General features: G+C 39.6%; 1 protein-coding gene across 2 annotated transcripts in view; it reads right to left on the reverse strand.

Moving 5' to 3' along the window:
- snx9a (sorting nexin 9a) overlaps nt 1–21,494 on the reverse strand; it is a 48,842-nt gene that overhangs the window by 19,929 nt on the left and 7,419 nt on the right. The window contains exons 2-8 of one of the 2 annotated variants that reach the window (XM_035422215.1): nt 20,065–20,151; nt 18,287–18,361; nt 14,725–14,823; nt 9,089–9,163; nt 6,900–7,065; nt 313–454; nt 130–214 (exon numbers count right to left, since the gene is read on the reverse strand). In XM_035422215.1, coding sequence (XP_035278106.1) covers nt 130–214; nt 313–454; nt 6,900–7,065; nt 9,089–9,163; nt 14,725–14,823; nt 18,287–18,361; nt 20,065–20,151 — 729 coding nt within the window. The remainder of the gene's footprint in view (nt 1–129; nt 215–312; nt 455–6,899; nt 7,066–9,088; nt 9,164–14,724; nt 14,824–18,286; nt 18,362–20,064; nt 20,152–21,494) is intronic. The other variant, XM_035422216.1, reaches the window with a different exon arrangement.

A 21,494-nucleotide genomic window follows, 5' to 3' on the forward strand; every position in this document is an offset into this window, starting at 1 on the left:
AAGGACATTTCTCATTGGACCACAAAGGCTGTGAGCAATGGGAGTTCTAGTTCAATGACTAACTTCCCATAATGCCTAAATAAAACATCTTTGCCACTAAACAACTGCACAATAAATGGGTTTACTCACATAGATTGGAATCTTGTCTTTTCCCTTTGCTGGCTGTTTTGAAAGAAGATATAACTCTGGACCAGATTTGGAGAAGCCAGGGAACCTGCACATAAGTATAAGCATTGTTGATACTCAGAGATACAAGAGACCACAGCAAGAAGATCATGTGTGTAGCGTGTGGAGAAGGGTGGGAATTCTCACTTGTTTAGAGAGATTTTCATTGTAGATCCATGGGCCCCTCCCCGACCGCTGGCCCCGCCCTCCCCAGCCTCGGACTCGGCGTACCCCCCCGGTGACTTTGGATCATCCCACTCATCATCCCACTCATCGTCGTCTGCTGCACCTGAGTGAGACCACAACAGAAAACTGAGGCCCAGGGCCCAAAGCCGGCCTGACCAAAGCCTGCCAGCATTTAGACAGTCTTGCTGAATTTTTAAGCTTTCCTGGTAAGTGAGAAGCACTTGCATTTATCAATGAGAAGATTGATATTTTGACAAAGTCCATAAGCAGGTTTATCTACAGGGTTAGTGGTATACACATTGATGTAAAACTAACATTTAAGCAGTACCCTGTGCATTTTGAACTTAAAAAATGAAAAGAACAGAAAAAATGGGTAGTTATTGCTAAATGTCACGGTTAGTGAAATACCACCATTCCGCACACACATGCATATCACAACTCTTTGCAGAGAAAACCACCACTCAGCCGAATCGCAAGCAAGGAGGCTCATGCTCCAAGCATGATGTCAGAAACATGTGAACCTTGACTGATAGCTGAGGGTGCACTAGGCCTCGTAAAAACCATTGGTAATGTGTAGCTTGTGAGGAGGCTGCTATGTTTGGTACAAAACTCAGCCTGTCCTTTCACCATATACCAACCATCCTCCACCCACCTTCAGCCCAACAATCCTTTGACCACCCTTCAACCATGCTCTACCCACCCTCCAACTGCCCTCTGACGATCCTCTAACCATCCTCCACCAATCCTCTTACCATCCTTCAACCATCAATCAATCATCCTTCCATTCCAATATTCACTATGGTAGCTGGTGTAGGACTCTGTTGACATATCCCCATTCACAACAGTTTTCCCGGGACCAATCAAGTCTCTGAAGGTAAGAGCGGTTGTCTGGCAGTTGGAGGGTTGCCAGTTCGATCCCAGCCCTGGGTGTGTCAAAGTGTCCCTGAGCAAGACACCTAACCCCTAACTGCTCTGGTGAATGAGAGACATCAATTGTAAAGCGCTTTGGATAAAAGCGCTATATAAATGCAGTCCATTTACCATTTATGACACTTTGATCAGCCATTGAAACACACAGTGGACCAAACAGGTGGCTTTATGATTTGTTTTGTAGGGCTCATTTTTTTGTTCACATGAACACACACATTTGCATGCATATACATTGCTGTACATGCATTTCAAAACACTAATCGCACACTAAGCACTAAGAAAAAGTTATCTGTTATTATCGCACTCATGCCGAGTTAATAATCCATACTACATAATGCCAAATATCACAAAAGAGAAAAATGAGGTCAATTCAGGATATACCTGTATAATCAATTAAGCACGGATAGGGATATATGTCTTAAAAAAAGAATAAAGAGAAGAGTTATCACTTCATACAGAAATTTAACACATCACTTTTCCAATTTCCTAAACTGAAAGATAAGAACTGTGAAAGTCACAAAAGAGCACAAGAGAGAAATTTCCAACATAATGTACAAAAAAGCCTAAATTCATTTGGGCAGATGCTGGTTATAATGCACATGTAATAGGTAGAAGTCGAATAAGTAGAATGCAGAAACTTTATTTTCATTTGTTTGAATTTTGTCTCATACTGATTTAATCTGTTTCTAAGTACGCATCTTAAAAATAGCCGTACCATAACACTGTCACTTCAGAGAAGCAGAGGGAACATTTTCTAGCCCAGTGGTTCTCAACTCAGTCCTGGGAGACCCCTGTTTATGCTAGTTTTTGTTGCAACCACAATTGCAATCCCAAATGAAACTGTTCATTTTTCTTAATCACACTTTTTTTAATTTTTTAACAAACAAGAATTGAATAAGGGTCAATTACATGCCATGTCAATTTATGTGTCCGCAAGCAATACATTTTATCCAATTAAATATATTATTATATATAATGAATCTGTATAAATGTTACATTCTTTCAATCAAGTCTGTCTGATTTATTAAAATGTATTGCTATATTAAACAATGTAATTGTTTATGTTAAACATTTATCTTTTTGGTTCATCGATAACACTGTAAAAATGAACTAAAAAGATCATTTCTATAAAAATACTATATGGCACTATATGAAATTGACCAGGTCCTTCAGAAATGCATAATTTAGTTGTTTTGTAAAGATGTCATCCATTTTACTGAATGGCAGAATCAATGATTTTGTGAATTTTTGCAGATAGACTGATTATGTAATGTAAGATTTACATTTATAATTATTAATCATTAAGTCAAAACCTGCTTCCTTCCACATGTATGCTTGCTGCAGTCTGCTAATCTAAAAAGCCACCACCACCCCAGCTCCTCCCTTGTGTGTTTATCAGACTATCCCTTAAGGGTGGCAGGGTGGTGCAGAGGAAGGTTCCGGGTTCAAAACCGAGCTTAACATTTCTGTGTGAAGTTTCCTCCGGGTGCTCTGGTTCCCTCTCATGTCTAAAGACATGCTGTCTATCTATCCTGTATAATTAAAGGTTAATGATGGTCCTCATTGCTGCTGGATCTGTTCTGTGTTTACTGTACCCCTGTAGGAGGGGTTAGCGGCTGCTGTCCCTGCCTTGTCTATACGTGCTTGCATGGATCGTCAGGAAGGCTTCCAGAACAGAGCCATACCGCCAGACTTAACTGCATGATTCATAACTGACTGAAATGTATATAAAGTACCAAATTTGCAGCACAATTTTTTAAAAAGCCAAGAAGCCACTTATAAAAGCTTTAAAAATGGCTGCTATTACATTTTTAAATGCATTTCCGTCCATTTACCATTTTCAATTTTTTGACATTTTGAAAACTTAAAACATCACTGACCCACAATCACATTTAATGAAGAATAATCAGCCCATATTCATATTGTGCTTATTGTGCTATACTGAAAACGATTACATGAAAAGAGGTCTTTTTTTAACTGATCATGTTAAGGACTAAAGTGAATCAACAAACTCCTAATTGGTGAAAGAGTAGACACATGGTCACCTAACCATTTGGTAGATTACATTACATTACAGGCATTTGGCAGACACTCCTATCCAGAGTCCATATCCAAGTGTATAACCATAACCAGGAACAAGTGTGTCGAAAACCCGAGAGAGAAGTACCGGTCCAAGTGCAGGGAACAACCGCATAGTTTAGCTTGGACCCTGTAGGTTAATCTGATTAACACTAACACAAACAAGAACAGCAACAACGCAGTCTATGTAAAGAATACAAGCAGTAGTTAAGACGAGTGCATTAATTAAGTCAACTAAGAAACAGCTACCTAGTTACAACCCTAAGCTAACAGTCAATTTAGAGATTACAGGGAGGTAGGGAAGGATGGGGAGAGGTGCAGCCTGAAGAGGTGAGTCTTCTGTTGTCGATTGAAAGTGGTCAGGTAGATAATGAAGAATTCAGAAACAAAGCAAAGATAACAAGCCCAACCTGCACTCAAAATGTTTTCTTATTAAGATTAAGAAAAAAAAACAGGTGTTCAAAAATATTACAGCAAGAGATTACATGGCTGCAACAAAAACCAGAATACATAGCGGTCCTCCAGGACTGAGATCGAGAACCACTGAGTCTAGTCTACAAACTCCATAAGCTAAAAAGAATGAGTGACGAAGTCATACATACAGATCACAGCACAGCTCTGGCCAAATACAGCTGGCAATCTCCTACGATCAGATGACCCTGTTCTGTGTCACCTCGTATAAAAGCTTCATGCGCATTGAAAAACTGCCTTTTTTTCATACAATTCAACAAATTTAGATCCAACAACTGAATAATGCCCTACAGACCCAATATACAGAAGGTGATGACTTCATAATGAGGCTACGTGTGTGTGTGGGTGGATGAATACATGCTTATTTCAAGGTCTTTCCCAGGTGATCCAAATTCTACAGGATATGACAGAAATTGTTCTCTTTAACACTAGAAAGGCAGAACTATCTTCTGCTGCCAAGGCTGATCCAGCATTATAGCTTCAATTTCAGCATTCACAGCAATCTAATTTTTATAAAGATTATAAAACCATATGTCACAAAACTATTTTCCTTGAAATAAATAACACAGCTGCATCAATTTCAACATTTTTATTTATAAATTATAGCGGTTCTGATAAAGGCTAAGGGAAAATGTGTCAAGGCATATTACATGGCGCCCTGAGAAATGCGCACAACAAGGCAAAACACAAAATGGAAAAAGTAGTTAAAGAAATACAAAGCACAATTTTTAAAAAGTAATTTCTTCAGTCATGGTAAATTCAGCTCGCTTCTCCCTTTCCTTGCTCTCGCTAAACTGAATGCACTTTTACATAGCCTATGTACTGTCTTTCAATTCCACATTGAACACACAGCATTGGTTGGCTGTGTGAGCAGGAACTGCATAAAAATGGCATTGCATTCCATGCAATTGTCTTTAGCCAAAGTCACAGTTTCAGTGAAAAATTGAAAATATGTTGTAGGCGTTATCTCCACTGAGTTATAAACCTGTCATTTCTATAACTACAATGCCCATAATTATTTATCCCCACGCTGAAGTCAATCAGAGTAAATTCATCACAAGATTGCAATTATTTAATGTTGTGTGATTATATGTGCAAAATTTGTTTTGACAGTGCTTGATCAAGCAATTTGTATATCAATGTTTCGGTCATTCAGTTGCTGAATAGCGTGCTGGAGGGGAGAGAAACCCACTCACACATGGGTATCAGCACCTGTTACCTACTGTCTATTGGGGGGTCATATAAAGAAAATGGCACAAACTAACTGCATTTCTTTAATGAGCTGATATTTTAGAATTATAGTTATTTTAAGGCCAAATATTTAGGAAAAGTCATGAAAGGAGGGGTATATTGCACTTGCAATGCCTTTCTAGTGTTAATGTAACTACCATTTTATGCAGAAAACAGAGCAGTATAGGAATGGTTAAGAAATACTGACTCTAATGATAAATCCTATACACATGCCATTGATGGATATTAATGGCCACATTTGGTACAACCTGAATATTAAGAGCACAAAACAAACTGAAGTGCTATTAATGATAATTAAAAGACATCAGAGTCATGATATACCCATTAAATGCTTTAAAATTGATACATTACAAGGTTCTTGGCATCTGTCCACCAGTACCCACTTGACACGTAACTTTGAACTGGACTGGTCAGTTGAAACATCACGGCATATGTCGCTTTACTGCAGAGAACATTTACAGAATTGCCCCATTCTTTCACAGAAAAATAAGGTTAACAAGTGTGCTGTGTTTGATTTGGTAAAGTTTCCCCAAACCCAAATGGTTCATATAAACAAAAGCCAATTTCAGAGAATCATTGCGAAAACACTAAGGAAGCTATGAGCCACTGAAGTACCGCTCAAGTGAGAATCCAGAGCAGAATTCTTGCAGCTGTTCATACATTTCCACATAAAATTTTTTTTAAAAAGCTTTGGTCCAGATACACTAGTTAGTATGTATTACGTATTATTAATTATTTAACATCTGAAATGTATAAATGACGACCAACTCAAATGCTGCTAATGTAACAACCTGAAAGACTCCTACATAATATAAAATTTTAGTGAAAATACAATGACCATGCGGCATTCGGTCCGCCAGAGGTCTTCATGAGCGTCTATGGAGTCTCGTGCTCAGCTAGCCTTTCTATGTAAAACTCCTGAGACAAATCTACAAATCTGCGAACTAGGGGAAAGCTGAATATAGAAACACAGACTAACAGATAGAGTGGTTGCTGTTGTTACAGACAGGCTACAGTGCTGCCTCAAAACATGGTAGCAAAATGGTAGGTCTATTTTTAAAAACTGTAACTCCCATTGTATAGCTATAATGCCTTGTTTAAGACAATTACCAGTAATCAAACCTGTCTGTCTGCATTCTCCCTGCAAGATGTCAATAGCGTGAAATACACTGCCTTTCAACACAGCTTTCTTTTCTGAAATCTCACGCACAGGCACAAGCCAATGAAGATTATGGGTCTGGAGAAGCATTTTACTGCAAGAGAACCTGCCACAATGTGGCTCCCTCCCTCTGCTCTGGGCTCAGGCACTGGAAAATCTGAACAGGGCCAAATCTGGCATGGTAAACTCTGAACAGGGCTGAATCTTGTACTGGAAGCTGAACACAGCTGAATCTGGCACTGGAAACTCTGAATATGGTAGAATCTGGCAGAAGCCCCCTTTTCGCACATGACCTCATACCACAGGAGTGAGTGATCCTTCCTTCTGACTAAACTGAATAGGCCGTCTTTCCCTTACATTTATTGAGACACAGGACTATTATCCACAAAACAAAATACTTGTAATCTGGGCATAATTTCAAACTCAGGACTTAAGACACAATTCAGCACAGGCATTTTTACAAAGCTAACATACAACTTTAGCCCAAATATTAGCGCTTTATTTAAGGCCATTTTAAAATCACTGTATTTTTGCGTACGACTCTTTCCCACTCTATCTCCAGATGTGGGGTGGAATTTCTGATTTGTGTTCTGGAAATTTATGCAAACAAATGTCAAAAGTCTAAAGACCAAAAAGTGAAAAGTGGCCAGGCCCTTACCTGGACCCTGGTAGGCCTGAGGGTGACCTTGTGCTGAGGAGTTCCAGTTTCCTGGTGTTCCGGCCTTTCCGGTTTCTGTGCCCTCCGGCTTGGCCGCCCAGTTGTTGGCGGAGTTTCCCGCAGGGTCAGAGTTCCACGCAGACCAGGGGTCGTTTCCGTTGCTCGCCTGTAACAAAGCAACACTGGCTTTGTGAATACAATTATGACAGACCAGAGGGACTCCAAGAAATTAACTTTATTGGGAGAAAACAGAAACCACGCAATGATGTGACGTATTAGAATACAACATTCAGATTTCTGGAAATTAAAACAAAGCATATTTTACTAAATTGTTTCCTCAATATTGAAGCAATTCATCATGTAGTATTATGAAAACCTCTCATGTAAAAAAATTCAGCCTGTAGTTAGAACATTAGATGTGCTTTATCAGCAATGTCCCTTAAATATGTGCATTACTGGGAGTTCTGTTTTAATTAAATGAACGGCTATGGTGAAATGGAGAACAATGACTGTATTTCACCATGTCTTGCTACACCCTTTTACACTGTCCCTTCTTGCAACTTATTCACCAGAGATATGAAGCACAGGTTCATTAATACCTACCCGATAGTAAACAGAAAAGCAAACCACACCCCAATACCACTGGATTTTCTTTTTTTTTTTTTTTTGCTTGTGAAGACTTGTCATTAAGGAAAAAGGAAAATGTTTGCAATATTACAGTGGCCCAACTCACTCCATTGATATGTGGCCATTTTAAGTACTTTCAGCCCTAAAAGGCAAAGATGGCCAATCATCAAAACACTGTGAAAAGCATGACTGCAGAAAAGTATGCGGGGGTTGAATATCTTGAAGCTCTCAAGTCCTTGTCCTTTGAATGTCTGGTAGTGTGAAACAAGCTTAATGGCTCATCACATCAATACAGCCGGCCTTGAGGTTTGTAGAGAAATTTGTCCGCCTCCATAATTATGTTACACGTATGGGTATTTTTCATTGAGTGACTCACGGCTTTTAGGGCACAAAACAGATTGGCATTAAATCATAATACCAGATTCAGGTTCAGTAGAATTTAAAGGACCAAATTTTTCCCAATTGGGGAACCTATTAAAAAACGGAAATATTTCAGTCTATATTTGTACATATGACAAAGTTCATACAAACATCAGAATGCAAGTAGCGGTTGGTCTGATAAAAATGCAGAAGTGATGATTCACATCATCACAGTAAAACACAAAGTACATTTAGGAGGAAAATGTTTTTGCATTCACAACTTCCGTGCATATGGGACAGAGGATGACCATGCGAGGGGGGAAGGGGGGGCTCTTAAGCATAAGCTGCCATTGTCATTTCCAGGTCAGAGTCGGCTAAAGAAACCATCAGTGACTGGGCTACAAGCCCCAGCCTACACTCGTAACCAAAGCCTTTTCCTTAATCCAAAAACATGTCTTTTTGCTGAAACAAAGAAACCCAGACAGGTGATCAGGTAAGCAGAATAGCTATGGTGACAGCACAAAGATCGCTGTTAGTAGTACATAAACTACATTACAGCAGGTTGCATATTTTAAAATGTACAGTACATATTTATGATGCAGCATGTAGGCTTATAGATGTCCTGGGCTAAAATGTAACTCTATAGCACAGCACCAGTGGTACAGTACGCACATTTTCTTACATGCTGAAACACCAATGAAAACGTTATGATTGATTACAAAACAGGTAACAGCACTGGTCCGTAATCATAGACCATGAAAGCACTCAGCATTACCAGCATTTATGGATCAAGGTACACAGATGCCTTTATTCACACAAGGGTCACTATCAGATTTTTAAAAAATCACAAAGCTTAGCAGGCTCTTCAAAATATAACTAAAACAGAGCTATTCTTAAGTTTCATTTTCGGATAAACTGCATTGCTCAATCGGGTACTATACTCAAGCCTTCTCATTTAGAAATGGGTGGAATTTGATTGATAAATAGAAAAAACTGAATCAGTGTTGGTGGTGATGCTGGAGATCAGTGCAAAGTGATGCTAGATTAAGTTTGTGCAGTCAGAATCAGTCTGGGCAGCAACAGTGTGGGGGAAATAGGGTTTTTTTGAGGGGGGGGGGGGGGGGCGAGATCATGCTCGTCACAGGCAGAGCTGGGATGGGGCCCCATGCGTGGCTCCGCCCCCATGCTGCAGGCCAGGTTACCTCATCAGGGGATGTGAAGGAGGGGGCTGGGGTTTCGGGAGTATCCGGCTGAAAGGAACAGCCAGTTATATCCACCTTGGGAAAGAGAGGTGACATCATGAAGCACCTGTAGGCAAAGTGTTACCTTGGCAACACGTTGTAGGAAGGCTGATGTGACGCATCAGTGGTCAATTTCTGTTATTATAGCCAATAGCTATAAAAGCACTTGAATACACACATACAAATAACTAAACGTAATTTTCACACCAAGTCACATACAAAGCAACAAAGTCATTTTGAAACCATGTTGGCTTTTTTGGCATGCCATTCTGCAACAGACCTTGGTCAAATACATATTTAAAGTATTTCAATTACTTTAAAATGTTATTTAGAAATTATTTGAAATTCAGCATTTATAATACCAAGTATTTAAATTACAAAATGTATTTCAAAATACATTTAAGGAGCAGTTGCATGTGTTTGCAATTACTTTCAAATATGTCTTAAAAAACCTTTAAAATACTGAATTTTCAAATACAAAGTGTTTGATTTAATAGAATTATTTGAAACTACTTTCACAACATAAAGCCAGTGGTGCAAAATGCACAATTGTACCAAGCTGTTGAAAGATTTGAAAAGCACTGGATATGCGAGAACCTATCAGCTCTGAAAGTCAAGTGACTGCTGACGGCCCCAGTCCAATTGTACCGATTATCATTGTCAATTGGTAGTGAATATACAAATACGTACTTGTATTTGACCCAGGTCTGTACTGTAACCACCTACAATATTGCATAGCACTTTCTTTTTTTCCCCTTTCTCTTTCTTTTCTTTCTCTCTCACTCCCTCACCCACTTAACCAGCAAAGCTTTAGAGAAAGCAAACCAGCTGGAGGAACTGGAATCAGGATCCAAACTAATGTGCCAAAAACACTGAGGGAAAATACTAGATTTAAAACAAATTCTCCAGAAAACAATCTCCATGAAACTTGTGTGTGCTGGCATGAACTAGTGCCAGGACAAGGGCCAGAGTACATCAAAGCTAAGACTCACAATATACACAAAACAGGTGCAGTCTGGGGAAGAAAGTAGAATATAGATTTTATGTGATTCAACTGCTTGGAGGTTTGGGAGGTAGAGACACAATATTAGCTTCAGCCAGTTAAAAAAATCTACCGCTAGCACATATTTTTCATTTTTCAGCGCTCCAGTCAAATGCTTATTGTTTTTTTGTTCACTTCCCACCCTAATTTGGAATGTCAGGAGGATGAAAACACCCGTCATTCTCCTCCAGAACAACAGGCGTGGCCAGGCTGCCTCTTCCCACACCGCAGCCCACGGCCAAACTTGCACCCCTGACCCCTGATGACTGAACCCTCCCATCCCTGGGTGATGCAATTAGAAACTGTGTGTGGCCACAGTGGACACTGGCACCATCTCGATTCGATCAGAGACCGTGGGGCTTATTCATGCACCAAAACTTAACCTTCAAACCTTAACTGGGTAAGCGGCCTGCAGCTCTCTGATAAATGTTGACATTATTGCAACCCCTCGAATCTATACTCAAGGGAAAAACTGAATCACAGCACTTATGCTGTTACTTACGTTTAAAGGCTAACCAAATACAGTGACCGATTTTCTAATATGACATTGTAAAATAACTCCCACCAAGCATTTCGCCAACGTCTCATAGCCATCGTAGACAAAGATGTGTTAGGAGGTTGTGCAAAGGAAATATGGAAATGTCCATGTACACTCGCTTTCAAAGATAAAGCTTTATGGATAGGAACGCTATCACGTTGTGCCAAGGTTCTCGATTAACAAACAGTGGAATTCAAATGCAGAGGCAAACCATAGGACTTTGGAACAGACAAAATTGTTGACCAGTGTTACAGTAATCAAGCAGTCTCAGATTCATTGCGACAGCCATCTGCATATTTTCCATGTATATCTGTAATTGTCTGAGTGTGTGTGTGGGTGGTGGGGGGGTGTAAAATATAAAAGATGTAAAATAAATGTTATATGCATTGTTTCCTTTAAGGTAAGGGAAATGAAAGCATGCAAGAAAGCTTTCACGGTATTCAACACTGCACACTCATTGATATTATGACTTAGAGAGTGGATGGACTGAGTGGCCTAAGCCAAACACGCAGTTTAATCGCTGAGAAACTGACATATGATTTTCTCTAAAGAAAAAGCAAAAAGAGAAAACCGCATGTTGCAGACATCTTACACTACAGCTGTTTTCATTTCCACCTTCTGCAGCAATATGTGAGGCGAAAAACAGAAAACCTCAGACATCTGCTTCTGTTTTGCACTGATATCACGGTGGAAACGGCAGGGCTGAGTGAACACTGGGCCTAGACACCTGGGAAGTCGGCGGCCATGTTTCACTGTCGGGGAAAAGAGGAAGGCCTGCCACTACTGTGGCTGACACACACCAACTGCCGAGGCCTTGAATTTAAACCCCCTGCACATGCCAACTCCTCTGTCCTTGAATCAGAGTCTTTGTGCATACCAACTCCTGAATCCCTGAATCTGTGCCTTTGTATACACCCACTCCTTTGTGGCTGAATCTGATTCTTTGTGCACACAAACTCCTGAATCCATGAATCTGAGCCTTTCATTCATCAACTATAAGTGTAGCCAACTTTACTATATTCATGAGGCATCTTCCACAATCAAGACCAAGGGATATCCTCTGTCTTAGCAGTAACATACACAACAATATTCACTAAACATATATTTTTTAAAGAACTTTCTAGCTGCCGATTTCCCTTTTCTCTCAAATTTGGAATGCTTAACTTCAGGCCCGTGCCATCACAACAGCATCATCTGAAAAAGAAGGCTGGCATCCCCGTCCTCTGAAGGCTTTGCATCCTGCAGCTAATTATTTTCATTCTGCAGGCCTACAGATGAATAATGCAGCCACTGCACCAGAGGACTACATTTCTGACCGCCACAAGCTGAGCAGAAGCACCACACTTTCGTGATGAGGTGTGAAAACCGCTGCTGACGAGACACCCTTTCACTCCGGCCAACGATATGTGCAGTTACGAACAGCACTGTGGGGCTATCAGTCACAGCTGGTACAAATCTGATTCCAGGCCATAGGATGCATACCACATTTGAAAATGATCCTGTGTTTATAAAGCTAGCTGCCCTTTCTTTTTAAGCCAGACAAACAACACATAACACTTTCCGACAATTATTAGAATATTGCAGTCCCGATGCTGAAAAAACCACTCAAAGGGCTGGTAGAGAGCAAACAGGAATGTAAACACCACTTATACAGCAAACAAGACAGAGAAAGAAGAAGAGCATTCCCACACATCCTCAGGGGCAATGTTGACTGGATTATATAATTTAGAAATTAATCCTAGCAGACTTATAAAACACAATAAGAGCACTGTATTAATAAAAAATATTTCTGAAAATAAAAATAAATTTCACATTACTCTTATTGTCCTCTGAAGAAACATATTCTGGTTGTACATGTTTACATTTGAAAAACAGCAGACCCCCCACAGACAGCAATAATGAACAGTTTGGCCAAGACTGAATGAATGAGATCATCAGTTTGAGTCATGCTGACACTGGTCTCATTGAGCAGAAATCTACAATGGTTTTCCTGTATGGGAAACACCTCCTCATCAGTAGCTGTATGTTCCACAGATACAATGCAGCAGGTTCAAGAACAGAACCAGAACAGGCACAATTTTGGAAATTTGTGTAAGCTACAAATGTTACGACATAATTCACCAGTTTATTGTTTTAAGCAATTTATCGATGTCAGTATGCATCTGAGTTTACCAAATACATGCTAAATAAATAACGAAGTTTTCACCAATACATTTCATTAGCATTGCATTTTCATTATTTCTTATTCCACTGTAGACCAAATAAACATGGACAACACTGTAATCTGGGCTCAAAAACACTTCATTCCACAGTATGATTACATAATTGATGAGAAAATGCTTATGACAGTCCTGTATGTAGCGGGAAGAAACAATATAAGGCACAGTGCAAGAAAACGCATCATTATCACCTTTCAAAAATGAATAAACAAAATGACTGCACATATTATTTCAACTGAACATTCTATTTACAATGGAAAAGAACGGATACAATTAGCATAGAGCTACAACCATGTCAATTGCATTTGTGTGTTGGATTATTTCTTTTGCAGGTAGTCAAGGTGCAAGCTCGGGGTGATTGGCAGCCCCTCAGCCTTGCGACAAAAGATTACCATGAAAACAAAGTGCTGATCAGCGTTATTGCCCATGCTTTACAATTATATGCTGTAGACGGCTGAGTATCATCTACCAGTTAGTAGCCTAACTGCAGTCATATGGTAGGAAGATGATAAGCACATGTAAATCAGGGACTGAACCATGTGAAGCACGTGGTGAACTTTGAACAAAAAGACTGCTGATAAAAAGCAGGCTTTAAAACGACAAAGTAAAGAGCAAATGCTAATAGGGAAAGTCTATCAGAACCCATGCAGGACAGGGCTCATCAATGCTAGGAGGTAGCCTCGCCATTTTATTTCAGTCTACACAATAACTACATTCCTAATAGTGTCATGTGATGATTTAATTATCAACTCATACACTCTAGGGTCATTGAGTGCTATTGCAGTTGGAACACTATGGTTATATCTGAGCAAGAAATTTTACGTCAGAAAAACAGGCTTGTTTAAGAAACTAGGATTTTTAAAACAATTTACAATATATCTAAATAGGCTTTTTGTATCACTACCATGCATTGCCAGCAATAACAATAGCAATATACAGTAGCCCAATCTTTTAAAAATGTAAGCAGCTGGCTGACATGCTGGATGCTTACATTTGCCTATGCAGCTTAGTGACATATGGACTGCAAATGTGGAAATACAGGTCTCAAACTTGACTGGACTGGATCAAAATTATTTAGTTTAAGAAAATTATCCCAACCAAAAGCATAGCAAAATCTCAGAATTTATTGGGCCATGAAGGAAATCCATTCCCTCAACAACATCAACGCATTTAGATATCACTAATACACTGAACAACTTGTCCTGATAGATAGAACGTGCTGAGTGACAGCTGACTGAACTCACTGACGATGCAAATCACATGCAAAATTTCCATTATAGCTTACAGCAGCCAAACGAGTGCTTTACATGGGCAGGGAGGGAAACCAAGTAATAGCACAATTGTGTATAAAAGGCACTTTTAATGAATGCAAGTGAGAGGTTGCCTTGATTATATCTGCATTGCACTGTATTCCAGCATAACAGTGAAATGTCATGATATCTTCCAGGGAGATAAATTTCTATGTTTTTGTAGTTTTATTGGCTGGACTGCAACAGCGGGGCCAGCCCTGGAAACGCGAATGTCTGTGACTGAGTGACTGACTGAGTGATGAAGTTACTGTACACCATTGGTCGGCTGAGTTATGAAGTTACACCATTGGTCGGCTGGTCCAGCCATATACTAGGTTTTGACCCGGTCTTGTTAAACCTTGATTTAGCCGGTTAGGTCAAATGCCAACTCAATTCTCATTTGAAGTGAAGACCTGAATCAAAGTGCGAAAGGGAAGGTACAGGATTGTGTAGACTACCAGACACAGGAGGAGGATATCTGAAGAATGTCATGCATTGCGATGAGGTACCTGGTTGCTGGCTGCGGCGCTGGCCGTTGGTGGGGCAAAGGCATCAAAGAAGGACAGGTCTGGCACAGCGGCATTCCCAACTGCAGGGGAGGCGTTGAGCTGTGGAAAAAGAGTGAAGGCACTTCACTCCTCAGCTCTGTGCAGAACCTCACTCAGACCCAGAGAGAGGATGTAGCTCACAGCAGCGATACTCAATCCTGCAGCTGGAGAGCCACAGGTTCTACTGGTTTTCATTGTTATTCAACACATGACCAATTAACTCACCTCGCCTGGTTTCTTTGTTCTGAACTGGTGGTGAAATTTACAATGAAAACCAGAACAGGCAGATACTGTGGCTCTACAGGAGCAGGACTGAGAAAGAATCTCTGCCTTTGAGCTGGCTCAGAGCAACCCGAGTAAAAATGGGGTCTTCATGATGGTTCATTAAACCTTATGAAGTTTTTTAAAGCTTCAAAGGTCATCCAACAATGACAACACCTTCAAGCAATTTATTGCGGTAAAAAAAGTAGATTGTGATACAACCTATTCTGCTTAGACTATCATCTCCATATGATCTAATCTCTCATATATGAGAACAAGTGATTGTATTTTTCCGGGCACAACATTAGGTCATGGTGAATTCCATAATGATGTGCTGTTAGATTTTTTTATAGCTAGCGAAAATGAAACGTGCTCTTCCTCTGGCACAAAAAACTACATACGTAAAACAGGGCATGTACTCAGAATGAGAGGTGTTAATTAGACATAGGCTAGGGGGAAGCACAGTGTTACCATGAATTTAGTCTGTGATTCAAGCCTTGGTCTCTATCACATGCAAAACAGATCAGAACTACAGTGCCTGATTGGCTAGAGATAACAGAACCAACACAATTACGTGAAATGCAACAATCTTCATGCTACGATCTCTAAAATTCAAAACACACTGATGGAACACAGCTTAATGTAACGGTATTCTTATCTAAAACGAAAATGCAGTTTTGCTGCATCATAAATTTGCCATACCGATGAATAACAACAAATTTCCTCCTGCAAAGGATTCACGTCGAAACCATGCTGTCACCTTTGGGCTGGCGTCCAAGAAGGATTCCTCTCAGTAATAAAATATGTGTCATACTGGTATCAACCTATGTAACCGTTTGTTGGCTAGTGATCCACTGCACATTTCTACAGCTTGGACAATCAGTCACATGGCTTTTTTTTTTTTTTTTTTTTTTTACAAAGGAAAAAAACTACAAGAAGCATATGCTGTACTTAGTTTAAGGAAGAATTTTAAAGAAAACCTTAGGAGAAATTACAAAAGAAAATGTAAATCAAGGATTCAGACAGTAGGATGGTGACACAGGCGTTCCCTGTGAATAATGTCATCATAAAGATTTACACCTCTAGCAAATCTAATCAGTGCTCTTTGCCCTTAGCTTCAGGTGATACATTTAAAGTATTTCTATTTTCCCCAACAAAATTAGTTAGGCAGGAATTGAACTTAATGTAAAGTACAAAAAACAGTAAAAACTGCTAGACAAAGTTTACACTACAGTTCCACGCTTACGTTTATATCATTTTGATACCTCCTTTTGTAAATAAGACAAACCAAGGGCTTCCATTTGTCTAATTATTGGCGTTTCAAAGCAAATTTTGACATTACATAAAAGCATCTCTTGCAATCCCTTGATGTTGGACCTAAAATCCAACATCAGAAAAATCTATTTCTATTATATTTCACAAATTACAAATGTGAGTTACTAGCATATTTGTGATATTGCACATAATATTTCTAAAATGTGTAGAATTATACATAATTCAATATATTTCACTATATTGTTACAATACTGTTTATGCTTACAGCTGAAATTAGTGAAATATTAAAATATCCACTGTATATTTTAGCACGCTTTCCGTATGTATTGGATTACTTGTTGCGCCAGACAGTATCTCTATGCCCGTACCTAAGGGATTCATGGTTTCGAGCTCTAAGTGAGTGGTTAGCAGCACACACAGTTGTGAAAGAAAGCTAAAGGCTACAAGAAAGTTCCTCCAAAAACAGAGTGTCTGGATGGAGAGAGCACAGCATTCCTGTCTCATTAGTAAGCGGAAACTGTAAAATGGAAGGCAGCGTTTTGAATGAGACTAAATTGTTTATCAAGCCTGTCCTCTAGGTTCTGCAGCGAATTCACATCCCCTATTTAAAAGAAGTCTGGTTAGCAAAGGGCATGTTGCTTTCACATGTTGAACTTATTTTGGTCCTAGAGAAGGGACACACTGAGAAGGTATTTGAGCCTGTCAAATATACATTCAGATGGATGCACACACACATACATTTATAGAAAGAGAAAGACAGAGAAAGAGAAAGAGAGAGAAAGAGAGAGAGAGAGAAAGAGAGAGGCAGACAGACCAATTGGACCAAGGTAAACCAATGTGAGTGCAACGTATCACAAAATCAAGGACAGCCTGAAGGCCTGGAGTTTTGCTTCCAGGTCCAATCTGACAGAGATCCCCCTCCCTACCCCTCTCCCAACATGCCATGTCCAGCCTGTCACCCCTCCCATACCGCGATGAGTGGACCCTGCCATTTAATGCCACAAAAAATTAATCCCACCCCTAATCCCACCATCTGCACAGAACAAGCTTCAGAGTCCTGCCTGAAGACTGAGGTCCAATTGCACTGTGTGCACGATTATAGGCTAAGTCACTGTTCTTATTTGATTTTTGAGCGGGTTCAGACAATCATTTTCTTTTTCGGTCAACTCACTTTCATCATTAAAGGTTTTTACCATTTTAACTTTTTTGTTTATTAATTCAAAGACAGACAAAAGTAGACCTAGCCAATGGTCAGAGCTGGACCCGTACTAAGGAGGTTGTGGGTTAGAATCTCAGGAGGGAGCTTGAGGGCCTTCACTTAGATTACTGTAAAAACCTCATCTTAGAAGGGTGGAGTATCTGCAGTTGCACATGCATGAGAATATTAATAAATGACCATCTCTAGACAGTTTGACTTTCAGTTTCAGCCACAGTTATTTTACCCAAGAACAGGAACAAGAAAACAAAGTGATATTTTGGTCCCCTCTGGGGAAGTCTACACCCAGGATCACCAAAAACACCCACAGGACAGATTTGACTAGCAAAACTTCTCTGACAGTAAGGAACATTATGCCCAGCCAATCAACGTCTATGTTGGCGCTTTAATGGACAATGTCTTACAGTAAATTGTTCTGACACAGCTAACACTGGATTAGCAGCTACGCCACAGCAAACTGCTGCTGGTCTATTCATCTGAAGAGAAACAATGCTTAGTGCAGAGCTGATCATGCCAGTTTTTTTAGGATGCTAATTACATGTTATGAAGATGTAAGTACCAGAAGCCTATAGTTTTCTATTCACTAAAAGCTTTCATCACTATCCCCCTAAAACACAGTAATAACAATTATTATGTGAGGGTATCCAAAGCTAAATAGGCGGAACAGCTATCATTGGGTCAAATATGAGTGGCATGATAAAACAGGAAGGCATCCAAGTTTCAATCCTTTGTTGATATTTTCTGAGAACAATGGTAATTTGTCTGTCTTACCTCAATATAGTCTTCAGGAACCAGTCCTACGTCTCCCCTGGAGTTCTGAGCTTCTATCCAGCCTCCACCTATGTTCTGCAATGGGATTAAAGCTTGTGAGAAACACAATGGCCAGCATTGTTCAAACTAACTGACCTCCAATCATTCATGAGAATGAGGGAAACCCTGGATTTTAACACCTTTGGTAATGAGGCGATTCAGCTGATATTCTTAATAATTTACAATAAATCTGACACCATTCTTTCACAAGTGATGAAACAAAGGAGTATTCATTCATTCTCATATTGAATTTGAAAAAAATTCTTTCGTTTCCTCTTTTGTTTTATCATTTTTTTCGACCAAAGACATAGGGCCAGATTTACTGAAGGATTGCGACTGCTTTTCTTAAGAAAAATCAGTTGCAAAAAGGTCGCAATACCTACATGGAATTTACTAAACTGTTGCAAACGGTCAAATCGCTATTAGGATGTAATTTGTGGGAATTACATCACTCGACAGTTTCCCTTTTGATGTGTTCAGGCATATGAATACCCGGAGTGAACGTGCTAAAACAGGGTGGAGATTTTGTAAAATAGGCCAATTAAGCATTCAGTCTAAATGACTAAAGCATGCAGTTATTGAAACTCCCCTCTCTGTGTGCGAATTTTAGAACTCCTATAAGACGGGGATAATTGGTCTGCGCTGACAAAGCCTATAACTCACGCACAGGATACCAGAGAAAAGTGCACGCACATCCTCAGATCACTTCACATTGTGGGCGGCATGGGGTGGAGATGAACGAATGCATTGTATGATGCATAAGACTCTGGACTCGAGACAGGATTTAAAATTAGTTTCACTTCTACTTATCACTTCTAATCTATTTTCAGATATAATATGATATTATCTCTGTAAAGATGCAAAACTTCTATTGAAGTCATCAGCTAGAAGTCAGTATGAAAACACAGTTCTGAATTCAAACAACTTAAACAGTTGTTCTGCGTATGCATTCAGTAGGGTTTATATTGAATTGTGCATACAGTTTTACCTTGAGATGCACCGTGGCCTTCTCATATCACAAGTTAACCCCCACAATTTGCACATTTTGCTGGGAATTTTCCACCTGTTGTTCTATCGGTGCTAATACTGTTTCCTTAGTTGGACCATGTGTCTTTTGACCTCGTAGGGTTTTTCTTTGGTACACTGTCTAACATCATGCCATCTTTTCTTTGCGTCCTCTATTGTTCGTTTTGCTGTACCTAAATAATTCATTTTGTATGTGACGTCATTCTGAATTTTAGTCCTCCTCGTCCTCTCCCGCGTTGTATTCTTATGCTGTAATGATGTAGCTACCTCGTTGACCCTTAACTATATTTCCTGATCTGTAAATTTAAGTTTCTTTTCCATGTAGTTCCCATACTACTTGTGCCTGGTTGCTCCGTACCCATTTCTTAGTGCCTCGTAATCTTAGTGATGTGTAAGGGCATGTTTTATTTATTTGACTATATAAATAGAAACAGTCTTTGTAAATTGGCCATTAATGTGTTGATATCTGCAACCTTAACAGTGCCGTATTACAACAAAAGTTTTTGCCCTGGGACTGTTTCCTTAGTAAATTTGACCTATAGTTTTTGCATTTACTGAACAAAAACTTAATTCACATTGCCTTATTCTTGGTATTTAAAATAAACAAATCGTCAGATGTTAGTGATGGAAATACAACACTGTGAGCAGTCATGTGACTATTACACACTTCCGCCTGGAGCCAGGTTGGTGGAGTCACCTGGTTGGAGACTCACCTGGTTGGTGATGGTGATCGTCTCACCCTCTTTCACTGTTAGCTCATTATTTCCAGGTTCAGCAGTGAAGTCGTATAAAACCTGAGCCTAAACAGAGACAGACGGAGAGAGAGATGGTTACAAATGCTAATGCATACAAATACACAAACCCACATTAACAACACAGCACATTTAGAAAGCCACATACATTTATTTGTGTTTGTGTGTATGAATACATACAAACATACAAATACATTACAGTATAACATACATAGATATATATCTCAGCTTTTATTTAAGTGTATTTTTATAATTTTGGTTTCACAATGTAGAAATTACAGAACTTTTTATACATTCAGCCCCCCATTCAGGGCACTATAATGCTAGGCACAAATGTTTCACATTAGTCGTGTGTATTCAATTGCTTCCTTAGTGCAGGCATAAGACAGCTTTCAGTATCTAGTTTTGATTTGGCTTTTGATTGCCTTTGGAGTCCGTTATTGATGTTAGTCAACATGAGGACCAGAGTTATAGCAATGAAAGAATTACCAAAACTAACTGTTTCAAACATCATTAAGAAGAAAGAGAGAACTGGTAGGCTCAGTAATCTCAAAGGACCTGATAGGCCAAGATAGACCTCTACAGTTTATGACCAAAGAATTCTCACCATAACAAAGAAAAACACCTGCCCAACAGATTAGAAACGCTCTTCAGTAGGAAGGCGTGGGTGTGACTACTGCCTGCAGAACACGTCATGGACAAAACTACAGAGGCCACACTACATGATGCAAACTACTTGTTCACTACAAAAATATGATGCTTAGGTAACAGTTTGCTAAGAAGTACCTAAAAGAGCCTGCAGAGTTATGGAAAGATGTCTTGTGCACAGAATTGCCCAAGATCCAAAGCACCCCTTCTCATCTGTGAAACATGGTGGTGGAGGTGTTATGGCTTGGGCATGTATGGCTGCCACAGATATTGGCTCACTTGTCTTCATTGATGATGTACCTGTTGATAGCAGCATTTTATCTGCTCATGTTCAACCAAGTGCCTCCAAACTCATTTGACGGCACTTCATCCTACAGAAAGACAATGATCCCAAACATACTACCGAAGCAATAAAGGAGGAGGCAAAAACTGGAAAATTCTTGACTGGCTAAGTCAATCGCCTGATGAATAAAATTTAACATGCATTTCACATGGTGAATAGAAAACCTAAGGCAATTAGCCCCCGGAACAAGCAGGAGCTGAAGACGACTGCACTACAGGCCTGGCAGAGCATCACCAGAGAAGATACTCAGCATCTGGTGATGTTCATGGGTCACAGACTTCAAGCAGTCTTGCATGCAAAAGATATGTGACAAAGTACTAAACATGACTACCTTCATTTACATAACATTAATATGTCAGAAACATTATGATGTGCATAAAAATGCTGTGATTTCTACATG

This window comes from Anguilla anguilla, chromosome 6, assembly GCF_013347855.1.
Source record: "Anguilla anguilla isolate fAngAng1 chromosome 6, fAngAng1.pri, whole genome shotgun sequence".
NCBI lineage: Eukaryota > Metazoa > Chordata > Actinopteri > Anguilliformes > Anguillidae > Anguilla > Anguilla anguilla.